Raw genomic sequence first — 21,033 nt, 5'->3', positions numbered from 1 at the left:
ATATATATATATATATATATATATATATATGTATGTATATATAGTATATCGTTTCAACACGGGACAAATACGAGTTCAATATGCATGTTTAGTCGCGGCTTTCACACATTGTCACGCAATAACACATCGATACGGATTATTTCGTTTATTAGAGCCCGCATGTATGCACGCGTGTACGTATACATAAATACGTTGCACCGTCAATTGCGACGCAATAAGTCCATTATAAACCCCGCCTATCTCGAGGGCGCTAAAAAATACGGCGGAATGCCGATCGAATAACAAATCGATTCGAGACTAGATTAATCGTCCGAGAGACGTAACGCCGTCCGTTACAGATTGAGGAGAGCTAAATCGTCGTGCGCGAAGACCTATCGTGGCAATAAGAATGAACGCATGCTACATCTTGGCCTACGGTAGTCGACGTACGATCGAACACGCTGGTTTCCGCAGGAAAACGTGCGCTAAATTATTAATGGCATGGCGCGACGCATTGTAACTCCTGCTACATTTCGCGTTCTTCGAATACTGTAATGATAAGAATCGAGTATCATTAGAGAGACGTACGAAATTACTATATTAATTGTATATAAAATGTTTGGATCTTGGACATGTTTGATGAGAATGAGGCGGATAAAGTTTTGTTAAATAGATAATTTTATAGTAAAAGAATTAACGTTATTTATCTTCAATTAACGTCAGTTATCTTTATTAAAATTTCGAAATTGCACGATAAATGCACACATACCGAATTTAATTAAAAATAAATCTTAAGGAACGTTTTGTGTATTTCAATACAAAAATGATGATTAATAATAATTTATCTTCGCAAACAACGTGGTTTATGCAACTTAATTTATATCGTAATTGATATCGTTAGATGCAATCGTAGTCGCAGATTTATTTATTATTTCGCTTTTATCGTGCAGACGATCAATAATTCAATTTGGAATGGATTCATATCATATAGATGGTGTTCTCGACCTAGCGAACTGTATTTATTAAATTGTAACTCTTCAATTAATTTTATATCGACTTTTTCCGAGTGAAAAACTTTGATTGAAACTTATCGTTTGTCGCGAATTTTCGGTCCTTGACAAAAAAATATATATATCGATCTTAAAACTCTGGGAATAAAAAGAAATTAAAGAGAAAAAAAATTAGATTTACTTTAAATCATTTGAAGAACAATAATTTCATCGCTTTTAAAACTTAATTTCATTAAGTGTATACTTCTCAGTCTGTCGTTCTAATAATAAGATAATTTCATCACTATATTAAAAACTATAACATTGAATTGCCATTTCAATTAGATTGATTCCTGGTATATTTATAGCTGAATGATAATATACTCGGTAGGTCTAGGACAGTCTATATATACAGATTTAGTGACACAGAAGAGAGAAAGATAGACTACAGATATGTGTTATACGATACTACAACGCGGTTCACACATCTATCGATACTAAGAATCTATAATGATTAAATTGATTATTAACAACACGATTTTTTTTTAAATAGCATAATTTATAATGTGCAACAAAATCTGAAACGCCGTAAATATTTCTCCTAAATTCAGAACGCAAATACAAACGTCACTTTCTCTTCGGTCTTGCACATTTATTCCTTGTCGTTCTACTTACAATAAATACATTACTCGACACTATAACAATCAATTACTTGTGTTTTCTACAATTTTCGTTTAATTCTTAATTGATATCAATTTTGGTACCTCATTTAATGCATGTGCGGCTCATGTGGTAAAAATGAATTAATTTATTTATATTCAATTTTTTAACGCTATGCAAAATTCGCTGTACAGCACAGTAATCGGAAAATATCACGAAATATCATTTTGCTTGTATCATCGTTATTTCGTTAGAAAATACACTCATGCTAATTTGCACACACACATGCGTGAAATTAAAGGCGGCTTTCCTCAAAAGTGACTCGCATAATTCATTTACGCACAAATTTACAATGCCTAAAACATTAATCGATTCCAATCGTGTGTTAGCGCGATAAAAAGAATATAACGATTTAGGCCAAGCAAGAAAAGATGCGTTGCAAGTAGGCTGAGATGATTCGTTATAAAAGAAAGTAGCAAGGTGTTTCCGCGAGTGCTTATATTGAAAGTAATTATCCTAAGAAACCATTGTAAGGAACGTGAACTGTGCGGATACTAATTTTTTACAAACATTTCCGATTATCTCGTTCGGTTTCAGTTTCGACAATCCGCAATCGTTATAAATTAATTGAAAGACAAAACTTTAGCTTCTCTTCCTCGAAATAATAACATCGATTTTCAATACGATCTTATAATCCCACTCGAAAGTTCTTTAAGTAATTAAATTGCACACTTTGTGCTGTGCGCATATTGCATATTATCCGTAAAAATTAGTATTTTTTTATCTCTTTTTTTTTTAAGAAAAATTCATTAAATATATTACAAATGATATACATATACATATGGGACAACAATAATAAGAATTCGATTTATCCTCCTGTTCGAGAGTATAATGTATCTTAAACTTTAGATAGACAAATTTTTCAATTAGAATAACCCACGCTGTATGTTGCATGAATATCATGATTTGTGTATTGTGCGATGATCCCTCGTGACACACATATATAAATACATATATTTATAAAAAACGGTAATATATTTCCCGTCTCATCACGTTTGCCACGTTTAATATACAACTTCTTAAATGCGATTACATTTGGTATGAATTACAAAAAATACACAGAGTATATGATGCGTATAAAAACAGTTGCGTGTGTCACGAAATAGTCTATGATAATCTTTGCATAATCTGCGGATCGTAATCAAGCTTCGAGCAATTATTAAACAGTTCAAACCTTTAAATAAGAGAGATAAGAACTTTCCACATATTTGGGAATATTATATCATACATTAAGAATCCTACACTTATTAATGAGTAAATATACGAAGTTTATATACGGATCGATTAATTATTGGATTTAATCTTATTAATTAGGGTATAATATCGATCTTTTTTTATATAGAATGTAGAATAAATAATTCAACTGCGTATACTGGAGGCGAGGGTTTAGATATTGCAAGATGATCACATAAAATTTGCTTGCAACAAATTTCACGGAAAGAACAAATTCAAATCTGTAGATTTTAGATTTTGAAGTTCTTTCGAGATTATCATGTCTAAACCTCGATCGAAAAAGGATAATTGTTATGTAATAGTCATTTACTAACTAATAAACACAATTGTTATATTCTATATAATACTCTGTGTTGTTAAACTATGACGTTTCCCTATGCTCTATAATACTCCATGTAATATAATGTGTAAAGTATCATAATAATAATATATTGCTGTAGTAATAAACAATATTCAGCTATAGTGTTGCACATATAAAGTATTAAAACAGATTCTTATTTTCTGGGGTGATCGCTCTGAAAAAATGTAGCTTTAAAGAAATCTCCAAGTATCGAATTATAAATTACAATTTGATTTCTTTAAAACTATTGTTCCTGATTACGATCGAGATTACTTGGATCGATTACCGAATGTCTATCATTATTATTTCATTGTTTCGTTCATTATCGTTATAGTATTATTAATTAATTGGCTATGCATATTTGTTATATTTGGCCTAGAAGTAATACACGTATCTAAACAGGATTATTACGGGTCTACTCCCCCGTATATTACAATCTAAGCGCATATGCGTTATTTCCTACAGCGAAAGCCGAACGACGAACAAAAGATTCGTACGCATCGATAACGGAGTATTAGTTAGCTGCCTACTAATGGTCTGGTATACATAGAATTCTATACCTCGGGTGAGTTTGGCGTGGTCGTATTGATATGATCCTGTAAACAAATTCTGAGATCCCGCTCATCCAATTCGCTTTCAGTATCGACGCTAAAACTTCGCACAGTTTGCCCGCCGAGACCCGTCCATCGTTGCTTCCAGCTCTCTAGCCTCATGACCTGTGACAGATAAAACGTGACGTGAGACGTACTTCCAAGTAATTCAAGGGGAGAAAGGGGAGAAAGAAAAAGAGAGAGAGCGCTTTATATCTCCCTTTACAAGGTATACATTCAAATCCCATTTAAATAAAAAAAATTAAAATTTTAAGAAAAAATGAATCCTATCGTCAAATCTAAAATTTTTGAAATAACATCGACTTTAATTATAGCTATTTCGATTCTAAAAATAGTTTGTTATTAATATATTGTCGTTATTTATGTTATAAATTTATATTTTGTAATATAAAATTAAATTATCAAATTAGAAATATATTTTTTCTACATAATTTAAAAGTCATAATTTAAGGGATATTTAAGATCATAAATCTTTTATTGTATTATGTATCAATACATCAACGACGAAATGATATGTAAATATGAATAATGTAACTGTCTCATAATTGTAAGAAAGAAAAAACTCACAAACTTCGATCTCACACTGATTTAGTAAACATTTATGATACTTTCGCGGCTACTCTCACGCTTCTTTCACATTTACGTTTTTTTTCTTCTTCGGGCTAAAAGCAACAGCCGTGAATGTTTATCAGAACGAAACAATGAACTTAATCTTAAGGAAGCATGCAGTTAAACGGAAAGAATAGCCATGCTCACGCATCACCACACGTATAATACAGAAAGTGAGCCACATTTTATTTAAACCAGACTCATCCAAAGGTGCTAACTTGTGGCGATTCGTGTGACAATGAAAGATTTATAAGAGATTATATATTAAGTTAAATCAATTAAAATTCAATCCAATATTTTTCGTAAAACAATTCTGGTTCCCCGATCGAATTTAATTGAATATTTAAAATTAAGCTGATTACATTTAATACCATATATATTTATAATGCACATTTATAATGACTCTCATATTATAATTATGAATAACTAATATAAATCTGTTTACCCGCTATGTAAATGTACACGTTGCCGGTGACTATTAATAAAAATAAGAATTCCAAACCCAGATTATAGAAAGAAAACATATAACGCAATAAATAGAAAACCAGCTACAATGATAAATTTTTTTACAGTAAAAAAGACAAAAAAAAAACGAAAAAAAAAGAAATATCATGCCACACGCACACATACACACGGAGACGGTAGAAAATGATGCTTACACATGGGTAAAGACTTACTCGAGCCAGCGCCAAGGCTCAGTCTCCGGGCTGGTGATTGGCGTGGGGAACTGAGGAGAGACAGAGATAACACAGCAATAGAGGGTTAATTTTGCAACAACAATTAGTCCCTTCTGGTTAGCACTAGTCATCGTTCGGTACCTTTACACAATAAGAATCATTACTGTGCCTATTATCTCTCTCATTCAGCAACATCATGCGTATTCCGGTTAAAAAATTACGCGTACCTGCACACATGCGTACGCGTCTGAAATTAAACGCAATAACAACATTATTGTCCGCATTTGGCTCTTATTAGCCGGCTAAATTTAAATTTGTATTTAAACTCAATAAGGCGTCAATTTATTTTTCTGTTAATGAGATATTTCAGTTGATTTATCAAGGAGCCATATAATTTTGTTTACAAAATAAAACAAAATACGAATTAAAAACATTCTATTTGATTTTTCTGAAATAAGTAACTCGAAATAATGTTGAACGTATAATTCAATAGAATGACATTTAATATCTGCTCTTATATGACGTCTGATTATGCCTTAATTTCTATATTTTATATTACAAATGGTATATTTAATGCGGCATTTTATATCAATGATATAAAATATAAAGAAATGTTAGGCAACAGCATGACTCAAATTTATCCATCGCCGTAGTAAAATTAAAATTTTATCATTTTAATAAAACCTTTATCTAAGTACTTGATGTTAATTTGAATAAAATGCTACTAATAATTTGTGAAACACATGTATAGTTGAACATTTTTTAATTCATTTACAATTTTCAAAAATGTTTTAGTAAAGTTGTTTAATAATAACTAATTAATCCTCATGCTGTGCTAACTCTCATTTGCTAATTCGATTAGTTAATGCATATTCAAAGAAATTAAATTAATTTTACAGATTACTTTAATTTGATTCATATCTTGAATGAGTAAAATATCAAAAACATTTTTTATACAAATATAAAAAGATGATATTATGTTTCTCTGAACTATTGAGTAATTGAAAATTTCGATTTTCACAAGCATACGTCAAAGAGCAGTGCAGATATAAGAAGCTGCAATATATCAAGCACGAATACAAATAGTAATCGACTTTATCTTCGATCATGTAAAATAATGAATAATTTTTAAATGAATGTGAATTCTTAATATGTATAGGTACTTATACATGGTAAATTATTGCAATGTATAAAGCCATATGTTTTATATCCAAGAAGAAACAAAGCCATATTCTCCCAACTAATTAAGCATTGTTATCATCGGTGGCGTATGTAATAAATACTGAGAAGAAATATTTTCCTTATAATTTCTTCTAGTTATCTCGATATATATATATTATGTGATTAAATTAATTACAATTTTTTGGTAAATTAAATAATTAAATAAATTGAATAATTAATCGTTTAACCATCACGTATTTTTTCATATTTGTTAATAATTATTACTGATAAATTTAAAAAAAAGCTGATTGAACATCTTGTTACATATTTTCCATTTTCAAAGTTATATAAATGACAGCGTACCTTTTACCTTTACAGATATTTAGAAATATTATTTTATACAGAAATAATCGTAAACAAAAGTACATATTTTATGTAAACCAATAAGATATAATGAGTTATTGAAAAAATGAAATATGTTCTCAGTATTCAGCGGTAAAACAAATTTTAGTCACAAAGTTTTGTCTCCACAAACCAGAAGCGATGACGTTATGAAGCGTGTTGGTTAGCGTTAAATTGCAGTAAGAGGTGCAGTTTGTGCATAATTGTCTTATAAGTGTATATATAACACATCAATGAAAAAACGAGTTACAGTATTACATTTACAAACTTAGCAAAGTGGAATGTCTTTTGTGTACAGTAGGCATGAACTATAATAAATAAATTTATACGAGTGCAGTATGAGGTAGCACATAAAAAATTAAATGTTCAGCTTTATGTATAAAACACTTGTTAGGAATATATAGTGTAATTATATATATAATCTTAAATAACATATTTTACACTTAAACGAGATATAAATATGTAATATTTGACTTATTGAGATAATATAGCATATAAAAAAATAATAATCAATTCCATAATCTCTTAATATTTGAATTATTTAAAATACAGTGTCGTTTTTCCAAAATTAAGAGAACAAATACATAACAGTAATACATAAAGTAAGACTTTTATAAAAAAAATGTAAAAAAAAAAGTAATAGTATTTTATCTTTACTTATATAAAATAAATTTTTTTTCCAGAAAATATTCGAAAAGTTTCAATTGTTAAAAATTTCAACTATGATCACATAATTATATATATATATTAAATTTATAAATCACACTATTTCAAATTAATATTTTTCTTTCTTTGTTTGTAATAGAAACATTTACACACACAATAATATACAACATTTGTGTATGTGTAATACTTATTTAAAGAAATAAAAAAAGTATATACATATCGTAATATGTTCATCGTTTTTCATTAATTATTTTTAATTATAAATATCATATTTTATTAAATATAATAAAAATATTTAAAATGTATATAATATATATGTATATATTGTGTAATAGTTTATGTTATTTGTATATTGTTATATTTACATAGACTAAAAGAGAAAATTTATAGTTGCCTGACATACATTATATAAGAAAGATAAATATGTGTTATAAATAAGATAATTCTCCACCCCTTACTGCAATATTCCGAGATACTGCTTTTGTCAATACAATATAAAAATATGTAAATTCTTTTAAATTCCACATACCTCAGCTTTTAATTCAGCGACTTTATCCTGAAGTTCCCTTACTTTTTCACTGTCATCTAAATTATTTCTAAGTTCGCCCTCTGCATGCATTTCCTCGTTCTGTAAATATATCAAATATTTTACTCATTTTTTAGCGTTATAACATAAATATTTGATAACTTCTATAAAAGTTATATTAACTAACCTTCAATTCGAGTAGAGATATTTTTTGTGTAAGCTCTGCCACCTGTTGTGCATGTTCGGCATCGCGTATCCTGGCCATCATAGCCTCGTCTTTCATTTTCGATTCCAGATCAGAATACTTGTGCTGTTGTTCTCTCAGCTTGGCGGCCAGATCCTTTTCCCGAGCTAACGCAGCCTCCAAATCATCCTTAAGTACTTTCCCACCTTCATCTTGTCTACGAAGCTGATTGGTTGCCACCTGCACCTGAGTTTCAAGCTCCATAACTTTAAGTCGAAGCTCCTTAACTTCGGTTAACGCTTCCATTTCTCGAATCCTGGTCGTCATTAAGTCTTCTTCAAACTTCTGTACTTCGTGACCCCGATTTTCCCAAAACAGCAGCTTCTTTGGCGTAGAATCAGCGGCAGGTGCTGATTGAGCAGCACGATGTTCTTGTAGATGCCTCTGCCAGGCTGCGCTTAGTTCCATGACCCTCTGTCGTAAATCCTACATCATGCATAATTGTTCTAATATTAGCATATATTTATAAGAAATGTCAATATAAAAATTATATATAGAAATGGCAAAACCTCTTACCTTTAAGGATAAATTAGCTTCTGCCTCTCTAAGTTTAACTGCAATGAGTTCCTCTTGCAAATGAGCAACAGAGTTGTCTGGCGTCGATTCGCGCAAAGTTTTTTTATCTTGTTCCAATTCTTGTATTCTTCCTCTAAGTTCTCTAATTAATGCATCATTTTCTGCCTCGTGTAACCTAACTCTAACCAATTCCTCTTGCAAACACTGTATCATCTCTTCCTTTTGCGATAATGCTTCTTGCTTTACTAATATCTCATCGAGCGACGACTGTCTAGATGTCATGTTCTCCTCGAGAAGAATCGAAAGCGATCTCAATTCCTCGTGAGCTTGTTCGAGTTGATGACTCGTCTCGAGATGCGAATGTCGAAGTGCCGCCAATTCTCTCTGCGCTATAAAAGCAGTTTCTTCTTCTTCGGCTCGTGAAACTTGACCTCTAACTAATCTGTCGGCCAATTCCGCGGACTCCGCTTCTAGAAGTTCAGTTCTTTGTCTAAGCAATCTGTTATCCGCTCGAAGTCTACGTAGTTCGACCATTTCTTCCTGCTCCTTCATCTTTAGAATAGTGTAATCCTTTTCCAATTTCTTCATTCTTTTTGGATTGATTTTCATTCCATAAGCGAGTGTCATGAGACCATCAGGATCTTTTTCAGCCTTTCCAGGCAATTGCTTCTGGAAAAACTGCATGAAAAGACAAAATTATAGTTTTTTTGCGACTTTTTAAATAGACAAAAAACCTATACACTGCTCATTTTTGTGTATTTAAGAACATAAAATCATACAAAAATTTCTTAACCATACTAAACTATACTAAAAGTTTCTTATAGCACTGATAATAATCTAATCCAACAATTTAAGAAATTGTGAATAGATAACATCTTACCTTTAACATGCCTTCCATATCTAAACTGAGCAAATCTTCTTTGCCTAAATGTAACATCGCCAATGCGACTTTGAAGATAATTTCCATGCCTTCTGATAGAAAGACATCAAAAATGCGACATGCTAGAGGAAGACTTAGCGCTGTGGTAAATAATGTAAGAAACCAAGAGGACGCATACATCGACGTATGGAAACCTTGGGCTGTGAAGTGAGCATGAAGTTCGGGATGCGTGTCAGCAACTAAATGTTCCAATTGATACATGCACACTCCTAACTCAGCCATACTTGGTTTGAACATGTCTCGTAAGCGATATTCTTGCATAAGCGCTACTAGTACAGCAAAAGCTTCTTCTTCCGGCATTTGCTGCAACATATAAAATTCACGTCAAGAAAAATATATAAGAACATATTGCTTTTTCTGTTTTTTACTTTCTTTCTTTTCATATAAAATGTAAAAAATTAATAAAAATATGTACTTGTAAGAGATTTATGTTATGTAAGTTATATTGAGATTATAAATTTTCATGATTTTTTATAAATAATTTGTTTTTGTAAAAGTTTTTAGTTTCAGAATTTATTGAGGATGCTGTTCGAGTAGTTTACCTGCATTAAGAGTAATCCTACTATAAACCCTGAGCCTTGGCAGTATCCTACTTCACGATCGTGAAGGCTATACGCTTTCATAACATTAAACAGACTTTCCTGACCAAGACCATCTTTTTCTTTAAAAAAGTCATGTTCAGGATATGTCCTAGCGATATCTCTTCTAATTATCCTCTCACAGGCTGATGTTGCTTTAATGTACTCAGCGAATTGTTTCTTAATGGGAGAGTCATGGGCACCGCTTAATAATTGCCAAACAATGCCTCTAAAAATGGTATATAATTTATATAAATCGCCCGTATTGCGTCTAAATATATATATATATATATATATATATATATATATATATATATATATATATATAGTAATTAATTTTTTGAATTTTAAAAATATTGATAAAAAATCTTTAATAATATTTTTGTATATGTATGTGCTACCTGAAATGGTGAGGTATGCCTTGACGAACCAATTCCTTAACAAATTCTTTCCTCTTCTTCCAATGGTAATCCCAATCAGATACTATGTGACCCCAGAGAGTCCACGTATTTTCTTCACCATCGGCTGGATTGTGGCGTCGGGGCGCAGCATCGCCGTTACCTCCGCTGCCCCCCGACGCCACAGACACCTGTGATGTATCGGAGCCCTTTCTGCTATGATTACTTTGAAGAGAGTTCAGTGATTTTGCATCGGATTCTATCAGTCTGGAATTTAAAAAATCTTGAATTGTAATATCTGTTTGCGACGTTTACAATAATGCATAGATATATTGATTTATACATCATTTTTTACACAAATCAATATTGTATTCGCGATCTATTGTTTTGTATGTGAATCACATTAAGCGCAACTAGATTTTTTAAAAATTAGTTAAAAATTTTAACTATCGATATTCCTCGTAAAATTATACAGGTAAATTTCTATTTCTTATAGATATTATTAGTACATTCTTTGAGAATGTAATAATTCTTGTAAATTAAATCTTTTTTCTTTCAAAAAATATATGCAGATAAATTTATTAATGTATTTCCACAATAAATTAGCTGAATATTACGATGAATAGAGAAAAGCCAGAACTTACGCTTTTTCCCAAATTTTTCGAGATTGAGTTAAAAATGCAGCCTTATTTTGCATCATTTCCAAGCCAAAATGTGTAGTAAAATTAACGTTTAACATTTCTATTCTAAGCTTGAAATAAAAAGAAATCCAAACTATTTATCCAAATTTGCATGCACACGAGACGTTCCTCCAATTTTACCACAGATTTTATCACAGATCTTGGAAAGTGGAAAATGTGAGAATTTTGCGTTCTGAATTCATTAGACCAATTTGGCATTTCGATCTATCAGTCCATGCGTTGTTCAGTTTCATGCAATTCTTGAAAGTTCGAGAATATAGCGGTAACGTCAACTGATAAATGGGGGCCACTTGATTATTCACCTATTGGCTTCCTCCAGCTTAGCTAATAGAGCCAGCTCGTCAGTGGGTATTTCTTGCGAGGGCGTTATTTGCTGCTCGCAAAGGGTGTCTAACGGCGGACTCGGGAGTATCTTGCCGGTGTGCGTGACGTTACGGGTAGACTGGTGGATGCTGGAGGTGCACAAACACAGCACGCTCATCACCTGCGGTCCATAACGTGACAGTCCTAATTGGCCGACCGACGCGTTTACGTTGTCCCGAACGACGCTCTGGCTTCTGAAATGAAACGGGTTGCGGTTAAATTAACGCGGATACCAATTAACGCAATACGATTAACGCTTTAACAGGTCTACCGCGGTGATCTATTTAAGCAGTTATATATGCTCGAGTACGTCTTCGTAATCGCGCGATTCCACGAACCATGTATATTCGATCAAAAGCTATTAACTAAAATGGATTTTGATTTTAACCGTAAGACGATTAAGTGAAATAATTAATTATATTGATACGTCCCTAACCAGTCTACTAATTGCTGCTAATGTCTCGAAAAATCTCACACGAAAATTTAGTGATATATCACTCGTGCTTTAATTATTTAAATTTCAATATGAATCTTTCTGTTATTAATGAGATTTTATTATTCGAGTGGCGCTTTTTTATTTTTATTTATTTTCAATTTCAGAATTTTAGTCTCATTTCAATATAAAAATTATACATATATCTAATAAATGTAGAGACAAAATAAAAATTATATATATATATATATATATATATATATATATATATGTATACATATTTATCCATCAGTCAAAGCGCTTATTTTACCTTTTCGCAGTTTTATTTCTCCTCCAACGAGCTGCCGCAGGGGCCAACAAGCCGCGAAGAACCATCGAAGCGCTTTGTTCGTTTTCACTATCGCGATTATAGTATTCGCGGAACGTGTTCTCGTTTCTATTTTATTTTGGCATTGTCACGCGATTCTACATACAATAATCGCTGACGTACACGCCTGTAAAACTATTCATTTCTTTACGATTAACTTTATATACTTTGAGAAAGAAAGAGAAGAAGGGAGAGTGTCCTTTGAAAATTAACAATTGTCGAATCGTTTCAAAATACTTTAAAAGCCAGAATGACACAGTAAAAAGGAAAAATTATAGACTTTAATGTATTAATTATAAATCTTTTTTAATTATATCTTATGTATCAAAATTCTCCCGTCATATTAATTTACAAGCTATGTATAAAAAAAAAACATTACAAAATATGAGGAAGATTTCAATTTGTAGTTTGCTACAAATTATTTAGCAAAATTATTCTGCACAATATATTCTAATAAGTATACATATAGATTATCTTTATAGATTATCTTTACAGGAAATTTAATATTTTATAATAATGACTAACGGTATATTTTCAGAAGCAACGGCATTCCCGTCTTATATAAATGCCGCGCTCGGTGAAGCAACGCGCGAAGCAGCTCGACACGATACAAGAGATCAAGAAGGAAGCAATTAGTGCGTGTGAACGAATTAGCGAGTGAAAGAGCAGGTGAATCCGAGTCGGCTATTATGACTATGTATTATGTATTGTATGTGGGTGTAAAGGAGCAAAAAGAAAAAAAAACGGAAGCAAACGGAATACGCCGAGATACCGTTTTTCAAGAATCATCTTAATGATTTTAAGATCAAACTTTTATTTTTATATCTCGTCTTCTTTCTTTTTACATATCTTTATAGAGTTATTTGTTAAAAAATATTCTTCATTGCATACTATGTTTTATTTTGTTTGCATTAATAACTATTCTACAATTTTTATATGAAAAGAATTATTCTATTTATTAAAAATACAAAATATTTTTATTATCTATCTTCGAAGTTAATTGAAGTCTTATTTTCGGAAATTCCGAAAGATTTAACAAGTGATATTTAATGTACATTATTTTTCAGGATGTTAAATACGTTTTTTTTCCTCTATCGTGTACATATTTTGAAAAATGTAGCTAAGAAAATTTTCGGGAGAAAATTTTCTTTTAAAATATCGGCTTTTCACATTATCTTATTGTTACGTTGTTTGCAAACTACGATGAACACTTGCGTCAGAATTGCTACGTCGTACAAATTTCACTTATTATCAGGCAAATTATTGACCTACATGCCGCACGTGATTCAAATGTATAATGGCAATGGAATAACATAAGTTATTGTAAAGCTGTTTTTTACGCAGCTATAGATCAAACAAGGTAATGATTTAGATGAAAGAGAGTTAATAATTTTTTTTTAGAAAAATATATTTTTGTAAAAGAATGTTTAAAAAAATACCGTTAAACTAATTGTACGAATTCTTTCGTCATATTTGAAACAGTTAAGATGCAAAACGTGTATTTTTACTTATTTTTATTTTAATAAATAATGACATTTTAATAGATTATATTCAATAGAAATTATATCAAAATGTATTTTAATAACAGACGGTTCAAATTAAAATATCTATGGATATATTATAAGCAACATTTTCTACTTAATTTTAGAACAGTAAAGATTTATAATTCAATGTTGCTACAGCATAATGAAAGCGCTTCTCAGAGCGTAATGAACTCTACAGCATAGTGAAAGGATTTATAAGGCTTGTATAGTAACTCATAAATGATGGATTATCCTTGGATCACCCGTTACTTGAATAATACAGCAAACATTAAGTTATATTAAACACAAATGTGATATAATACACAGTATAAATTACACACAGTATAAATTATCTAATAATATACGGATAATTCAGTTTTATTCATATTAAATTAACTTTGATGTTACATTGCATTTAGCTTCTAAAATAATTTAGCTGCAAAATAACGCTGGTCAATAAACAAAGAGAAATATATAAAGGAAATAAAGCACTAAAAAAATATAAATTAGTGTCTAATAGAAGAATAAAAAACACAACCGGCATACTTTCAGCGTCAATTTCTGAGCACGCACGGAATGTCATAAATACACACTCGTTGAATCAAATTCGGACATGAAAAAATTACTTTTTAATTTCTAAATTACTTCCACGAGTGTGTGACACTTTAAAAAAAAAACACGTTTAAAGGGAACCGTCACATATACTCGAATAAAGCAGATAACGTAATCGAAAATGCATTCTCTCGGATGTCCGCAGTTCCTCTTTCGCCTTATCAAGACATAGGTTCTCCTCTCTCTCTCTCTCTATCTTTCTACCTCTCTTTTCTTCTAAATGGCGAATTGTCAAACGGTCAATTCAACGTGCCGATCCGATACGATATCGTTTCACTTATTTTCCGGTTACCCGGCACGATGGGTTCCGGCTAGGTATGTACTGTTCGAGTGTACAAAATGGGTTTGAGGGTCGATGCAGCCCGCGCAGGCCAGGACGCTTCACATGCGCAGCGACGTCTGCTTCGTGACAAATAAATAAAAGGATTTCCCGAGCCGATGGTCGCGCGGAAAACGACTGGGCGTTCTTCTCGTCATTAAATAAAATATTTAATTTTGCATCAAAATTGCAATTAAATTTTCGAGAGACCAATTATATCCTTTACATTCGAGTACCGAATGATGAGTATTCGAACGATCGAGATTCTTCTCTTTCTATCTAGCTGTAAATTGATTTTAAATTTGCATATTGTTTCTCTATAGTTTTCGTCGGAATTTTTCTGCCACTGTATAGCTTTATACAAATATTGGAAATATTAATTTCCAATTCCTTTCGTTAATCTACAACCGATTTTTTAGCGCAAAATTTTCCAATTAAAATTATATTAAGGTGCTGAATAAAATTATATCTTTAATAAAATTATATCTTTAACAAATAATTTAAAAACAAAAAAACATTTTTAATATTGGAAATTTTATTACTATAATGTGTATATATAAACCACTTTTTTATTATTAAACATCTATATGAGTAAAATTAACCGTCCAAATTTCAGTAAACAAATCAAAATGGAAGAGAATTTTATGGTTGAAAATGTACTTCCATAAAACAAAATATTACTTGCTTATCACATTGGGAAAACATACATTTCTTATATCTAAAGAGATATAATATGATACAAAAAGAATTCAATGGATTAGACTTTAATCACGATACGACAAGATTTTCCATTGCTACTCACTAAATTAGTGACCATAAAAATTATTATATATAGATTACAAATTAATATCGTAATATTAATAATACATACGCTTAAATAATATTCAAAAGTTGCTTCTTGCCATACCATAAATATAATTTTATCGCAATTTATCGTAATTTAACATAGAGATTCATTAATTAAATACAAAGATATATATGATATGAACTTTTTACAAGTCAAACTGATCAACTTTACTTTTTTACGTTTCTTCATTTTAATATCAGAATACATGATTAATCCTCTAGTTAGTTTGACTTCTGAAAGGCTCATATACAATACTAATGGTTGTATATAAAGAAATATAGTAATTCTGGTTAAAAGAAATCTCTGTAAAATAATAAAAGTATATTTGCAATACTAATAATAATTGTATCTGAATATTTTCCTAGAGAGAGTGCATTCATGTATAGCGTGCGTTCGTCATCATTTATTGCTGGAACGGTCGTCTGCTCGTTGACTAGATTATGTCATGGCGTAACAATTTCGCGGTCTTTCTTATACAAAATAATCCAATAACCATCAAGTAATATTTTAAATGTTTTCTGTAGAGTCAATTTTAGCAAGTGCAATAAAAATTAAGTTAATAAATTTCTCAAGAAAAAAATTTAAAGAATCTAGAAAACATGTTTTATTTTTTTTCTCCTTTGTAAATGTTTATGTCAAATCAATATTTCGTTAAATTATATAATAATTTTGCTTTAATAATCTCTTGTTTTAATGAGCATATATATATGTTCATGTACGGGAAATGGCCAATTATGTAATACTATCCCTTTAATTTTACACACCATTTACGTAGCCTCAAACGCTTGCGTATAAAAATATGACAAAGTCATTCATATGACAAAGGGATATAAGTTTTATATTTTTACAGCAGTTAGTAGTTTTATAAAAAAGTGAGTGCATTTGAAATACGCAACTATAGTGATCTTCCTAAAATAATGTATATTAAAAATACAAGTGCACACACATAATACTTTCAAAAAAAGGTATGTGTGAAAAGTCCACATGCACATATGTGACAGAAAAATTCTTATATATTTTTAAAATAAGCCACAATATAACTCTCGTTATCTTTAAGTTAATATTCCAATTTATATTTTAATTTCGACCTAATTAGATAAAAGAAAGATATAAAATAATCGTATTAATATTTAAAAATAAAATTTTGTTATTCAGCAAATAACAGAATGTAATCTACATTATATTTGTTCAAAATATTGAAGCAAAATTGTAATATTCATATTCTCTAAATTAGTTTTATAATAAATGTACAAAAATGCATCATATAAGAGATTATTGTGATTGATGAATTTAATTAAAAAATTCAGATTAAATACGGATTATTAAGTCTTTTCGCAGTTGTAGGTACGTTAATGCAAACATCTACATATACGTTAATTAAAAAAATTTAATTACAATGAAAAGTTTGATGATTCATTCGTGTGCAGACACACCTAGGTATTATATGAGCAACACCTGGAATTGGCGTCATTTTCGCGCTAAATCGAACTTTGGAAGGTCGGTAAATTCAAAGATACATTATTTTGCAAAAAAATCTAGATAATCTCATGTATATTATTTATGTAGAAACCTACATCAATAATTTTACTTGCTAAATAAATATGAGAATTTATTACATTATAGAGATAAATTGCTCGGATCCTGCAAATTAAATACATATGTAAAAAATACGCAAAACTTCTATTTGTCTACGTTTTCTGCATATTATCAGCAACACTATCAGTAATATATGTAATGTATAACAACAAAAATAGCACAAGTGACTATTATCGGCTCTAATTACAGCTCATATTAGAATACTCTCCACATAACTAGTCACATGATTTCAATGGACTAAAAAAATTAATATTTTCGATATCAGCACTTTTATATAAATTTCTGTATGCATTGAGATATGTCTGATAAGATAATCTTTCAATACGCGTGTTTATAAAAGAAAATTCTTTATTTTTCTCTAAAAATATATCCATTTACATAATATCCATTTTATTTAAGAATAATATGAATATATTAAGTGCAGTGAGAAAAATTCATTTATATTATTTCATTATAAAATAAATTTCGATTTTTAAATAATGCAATTCTTAAATAAAGATATATTCTGCTTCTAATAGATGTATAATAATATTATTCCTCATAATTTTATTATACATCTATTAGAAGCAGAATATATCTTTATTTAAGAATTGCATTATTTAAAAATCGAAATTTATTTTATATATATAATATATATATATATATTATATATATATATATATATATATATATATATATATAATATTAATAAATATTATTAATTAAATGTAAAAATCGAAATTTATTTTATATATATATATATAATATTATTTATATAATATTATATATATATATATATATATATATATATATATAATAATATTAATAAATATTATTAATTAAATGTAGCAGAGCTAACGAAATTGTAATATACATGGAATGGTAACATGAAGGATTCACAATCAAGGTAATGAAAAAAATTAGGTCGCATTCAAATTATTGTAAGGCTTGTATGTGAATGTGTAAAATCGACTCATTTTCAGTTTCCGCACGAAAATACAAATAAAACATAGATAAAGGAAGGAATGTAGATCCGGTATTCAGTTATTGACCCGTAATTTACAGCGATATTTAAGCGCTAAAGATCGCTATCTACTTCCGAGTTTCATTGACGAAACGCGTTCTGTATTGTTGCCTAAGTTAGGTAACAGGCTACCTAAAATTTTCCAAATGCATCATCCATTAGCGATATGATGTAAGACACATTTCAAAACAAAACTTACAATTAATTATGTTCCATTAATTCGATTAGAAATATATCTATAATGTTCCTTTTTATTAATTATTTATAATGCCAAGAATAATTATACCGGCAAAATAATAAATTAGTTACATACTTTCATTTGCAATTTAATTACATTTCGATTATATTAGTAGAAAGTATCCTTGAGTAATAATAGAAAACAGTATAATTCGTAATATAGATCGGTAAAAAAAGAGAGAAAGAACGAGAGATATACAGAATACTTTAGAAAATATATGTGACCAAATAGCAAAGATATTTTTCACAAATCCTCTTTTCAGTAAATATTTAATCAGACCTAAAAATTAAGAGATCTTGATAAATTGAATTTTAAGAACGTAGATAAAGAAATGACAAAATAATATTTTGCAATTAATTTCGAATAAACTATAATAAAGATTTTATATCGCACTTTTTTGCATTCACAAAAAATATTCAATTTTAAAACTAACTGAAGAAAAATTTCAATAAATGAGATTCAAAATCGAATTTTTAGTAATTGTAAATATCAATAATTTTTCAATTTACCGAAAAGATTATATCTCTTTGTATATTGAGTTATTTTCGTAGGCTTCAGCATACATTCTGCCAGACTCATTTAATAACGTATGCAGTGCAAGTCTTTTCACACTCCGAAAGATAATTCCACCTAATTAACAATTTAACGATGTGTGGAAGAAAGATGGGTAGAGCATCGACGCAATGTTTTTACTTCGAAGTATGATCCTTAATAATTCCGTGCGATTTTAAAGAAGTCTGCTGACTTTCACATAGTCCGATACCGTTTCACCTTACAGTTTCACAAGAGCACATGAAATAGCAGAAATTAGTATTACTGCTATATATTATATGCTTATTTCTTTTCTCACGCGGCAGTGCGTTAACTTTATTGTCGTGGAGAATCTAAACTTTTTGAAGTCAATATACTCGTAATAATTTAAAAATGTCAAAACGTGTTTATTTTTATTCTAATATTTATATATATATTTGAATAAAATTTTCGCAACAAGAGAAAATGAAATTAAAATTATATAAAAATTTTCAATTTTTTTTTTATACTTTTTTTATAGAGGGAAAAAAGATTTCCCTCTCCCATACAAATAAAATTGTCTTTTCCAATAATTATTCGCTATTCTAATAATAATTATTAAATATTTAATTTGTAAAGTAAATAACCAATTTCTAAAATTTGTTACAGAAATTTAATTGATAATAATTAATTACAAAATCTAATTATAAGACGGAGTATACTTATAGAAATAAAAATGATTATAATATTTTAATATTTCACCAAATATTTGACAAGTATATAATTTTTTAATTTTTAATATTAAATTTTAATTTTAATTTTTAAATATGTTGTTAAAAAAATTATAAAATTAGATCAATATATAAGTCAATTGCATATAAATTATTTTTTGCATATAAATAAATATTTAAATAAATCATTTTCATTTTACTTCTCTCCAATATTACTTTACAAGATTCATTCCTTTTTTACAGATTTTATGTCTCTCATTATTATTATCATTCACTATGTAAAACTACAAATATTTTATTAAAAAATACATTTTTTCAATTGTTGGGAGATAATAACTACTCGAATTCTGTTCACGCAAACAATTCCTGTGTTGTATTAAAAAATTACTTTTTTATAAAGAAAAAAAAAAAAAAAAAATACAGTTGTCACTGACATCTGTACAATAAATGCCGACAAAAAAAAACTTTTCTCAATCTCTACTCAAGAGAAACGAGTTATAATTTCTCATTCGGAAAAATTCACTTCGAAGAAAATCCCCTTCTCCCCGTTCTTTTCTGATTTTTTACCGACTTCTCTTCCGCCCACCTTTATCGCTCTTAGGTTCTTCGATTAATACAGACAGCAACTTCGAGTACTGATACATGATTACGTGAGTGTTCCGTGAGAGCGAGGAAGGAAGAGCGGCGAGGAAATAACAATATAATGACACACACGACAAGTGGCACACAAACCGGAAAAGCGATGTGTATACGGCTGCGTTATCCGTATTAGCAAACAAACTGGTTGTCACACAGGTGGATGGCCGTTTTTCGCAGCCATCTGGTCATCGTCGTGTGTCGAATGTTTTCGGGTCGCTTACCTCGAGCCACCTCGTGCTGCCGCGTGCCGTCGACGATCGTCCGCGTGTCGAAGGAGCGTCTAAGCGTCGACCGAATTCCCCGACTTGCTGACCGAACGGGATCAACTGACACGGTTACACGGCTAACGAGCGTATACGCGGCTGTCAGCACTCAAAACTGTCATTACGATGGATTTGACTGCGCGCAATGTTACCAACGAACGAGGTCGTTTTGTTACTGTAATCCGTTTTGCAAGCAAGAACAGTGTTGCGACAAATCACAAATCTCTCCAGGCGAAACTTTTATGCGCATGCGCGCGTATGTCATCGATCATGTGATCGATAGACTTGCTCAAACGTTC

General features: G+C 30.1%; 1 protein-coding gene across 6 annotated transcripts; it reads right to left on the bottom strand.

Annotated features, from left to right (window-relative positions):
* Positions 1-130: 130 nt before the first annotated feature.
* Positions 131-20,871, bottom strand: LOC126858249 (ecotropic viral integration site 5 ortholog). 6 transcript variants are annotated; one of them, XM_050608424.1, is made up of 10 exons: positions 20,565-20,871; positions 11,593-11,847; positions 10,593-10,856; positions 10,156-10,420; positions 9,554-9,916; positions 8,674-9,351; positions 8,101-8,583; positions 7,917-8,015; positions 3,822-3,977; positions 131-528 (listed from the first exon to the last, which is right to left on the bottom strand). In XM_050608424.1, the coding sequence occupies exons 2-10, from the start codon at positions 11,769-11,771 to the stop codon at positions 412-414; spliced, it is 2,604 nt and encodes an 867-aa protein (XP_050464381.1). In that variant the 5' UTR covers positions 11,772-11,847; positions 20,565-20,871; the 3' UTR covers positions 131-411. The 6 variants fall into 6 exon arrangements, with proteins under 6 accessions (XP_050464381.1, XP_050464380.1, XP_050464382.1 ...); XM_050608423.1 differs by having other exon boundaries at positions 20,693-20,871; XM_050608428.1 differs by lacking the exon at positions 131-528 and adding an exon at positions 5,141-5,208 and having other exon boundaries at positions 3,831-3,977; positions 20,693-20,870.
* Between the last annotated feature and the right edge of the window lie 162 nt (positions 20,872-21,033).

Source organism: Cataglyphis hispanica, chromosome 24 (assembly GCF_021464435.1).
Source record: "Cataglyphis hispanica isolate Lineage 1 chromosome 24, ULB_Chis1_1.0, whole genome shotgun sequence".
NCBI classification, from domain to species: Eukaryota; Metazoa; Arthropoda; class Insecta; order Hymenoptera; family Formicidae; genus Cataglyphis; species Cataglyphis hispanica.
Note: the sequence above shows the minus strand (reverse complement) of the source record. Positions and strands in the feature narration are given on the sequence as shown.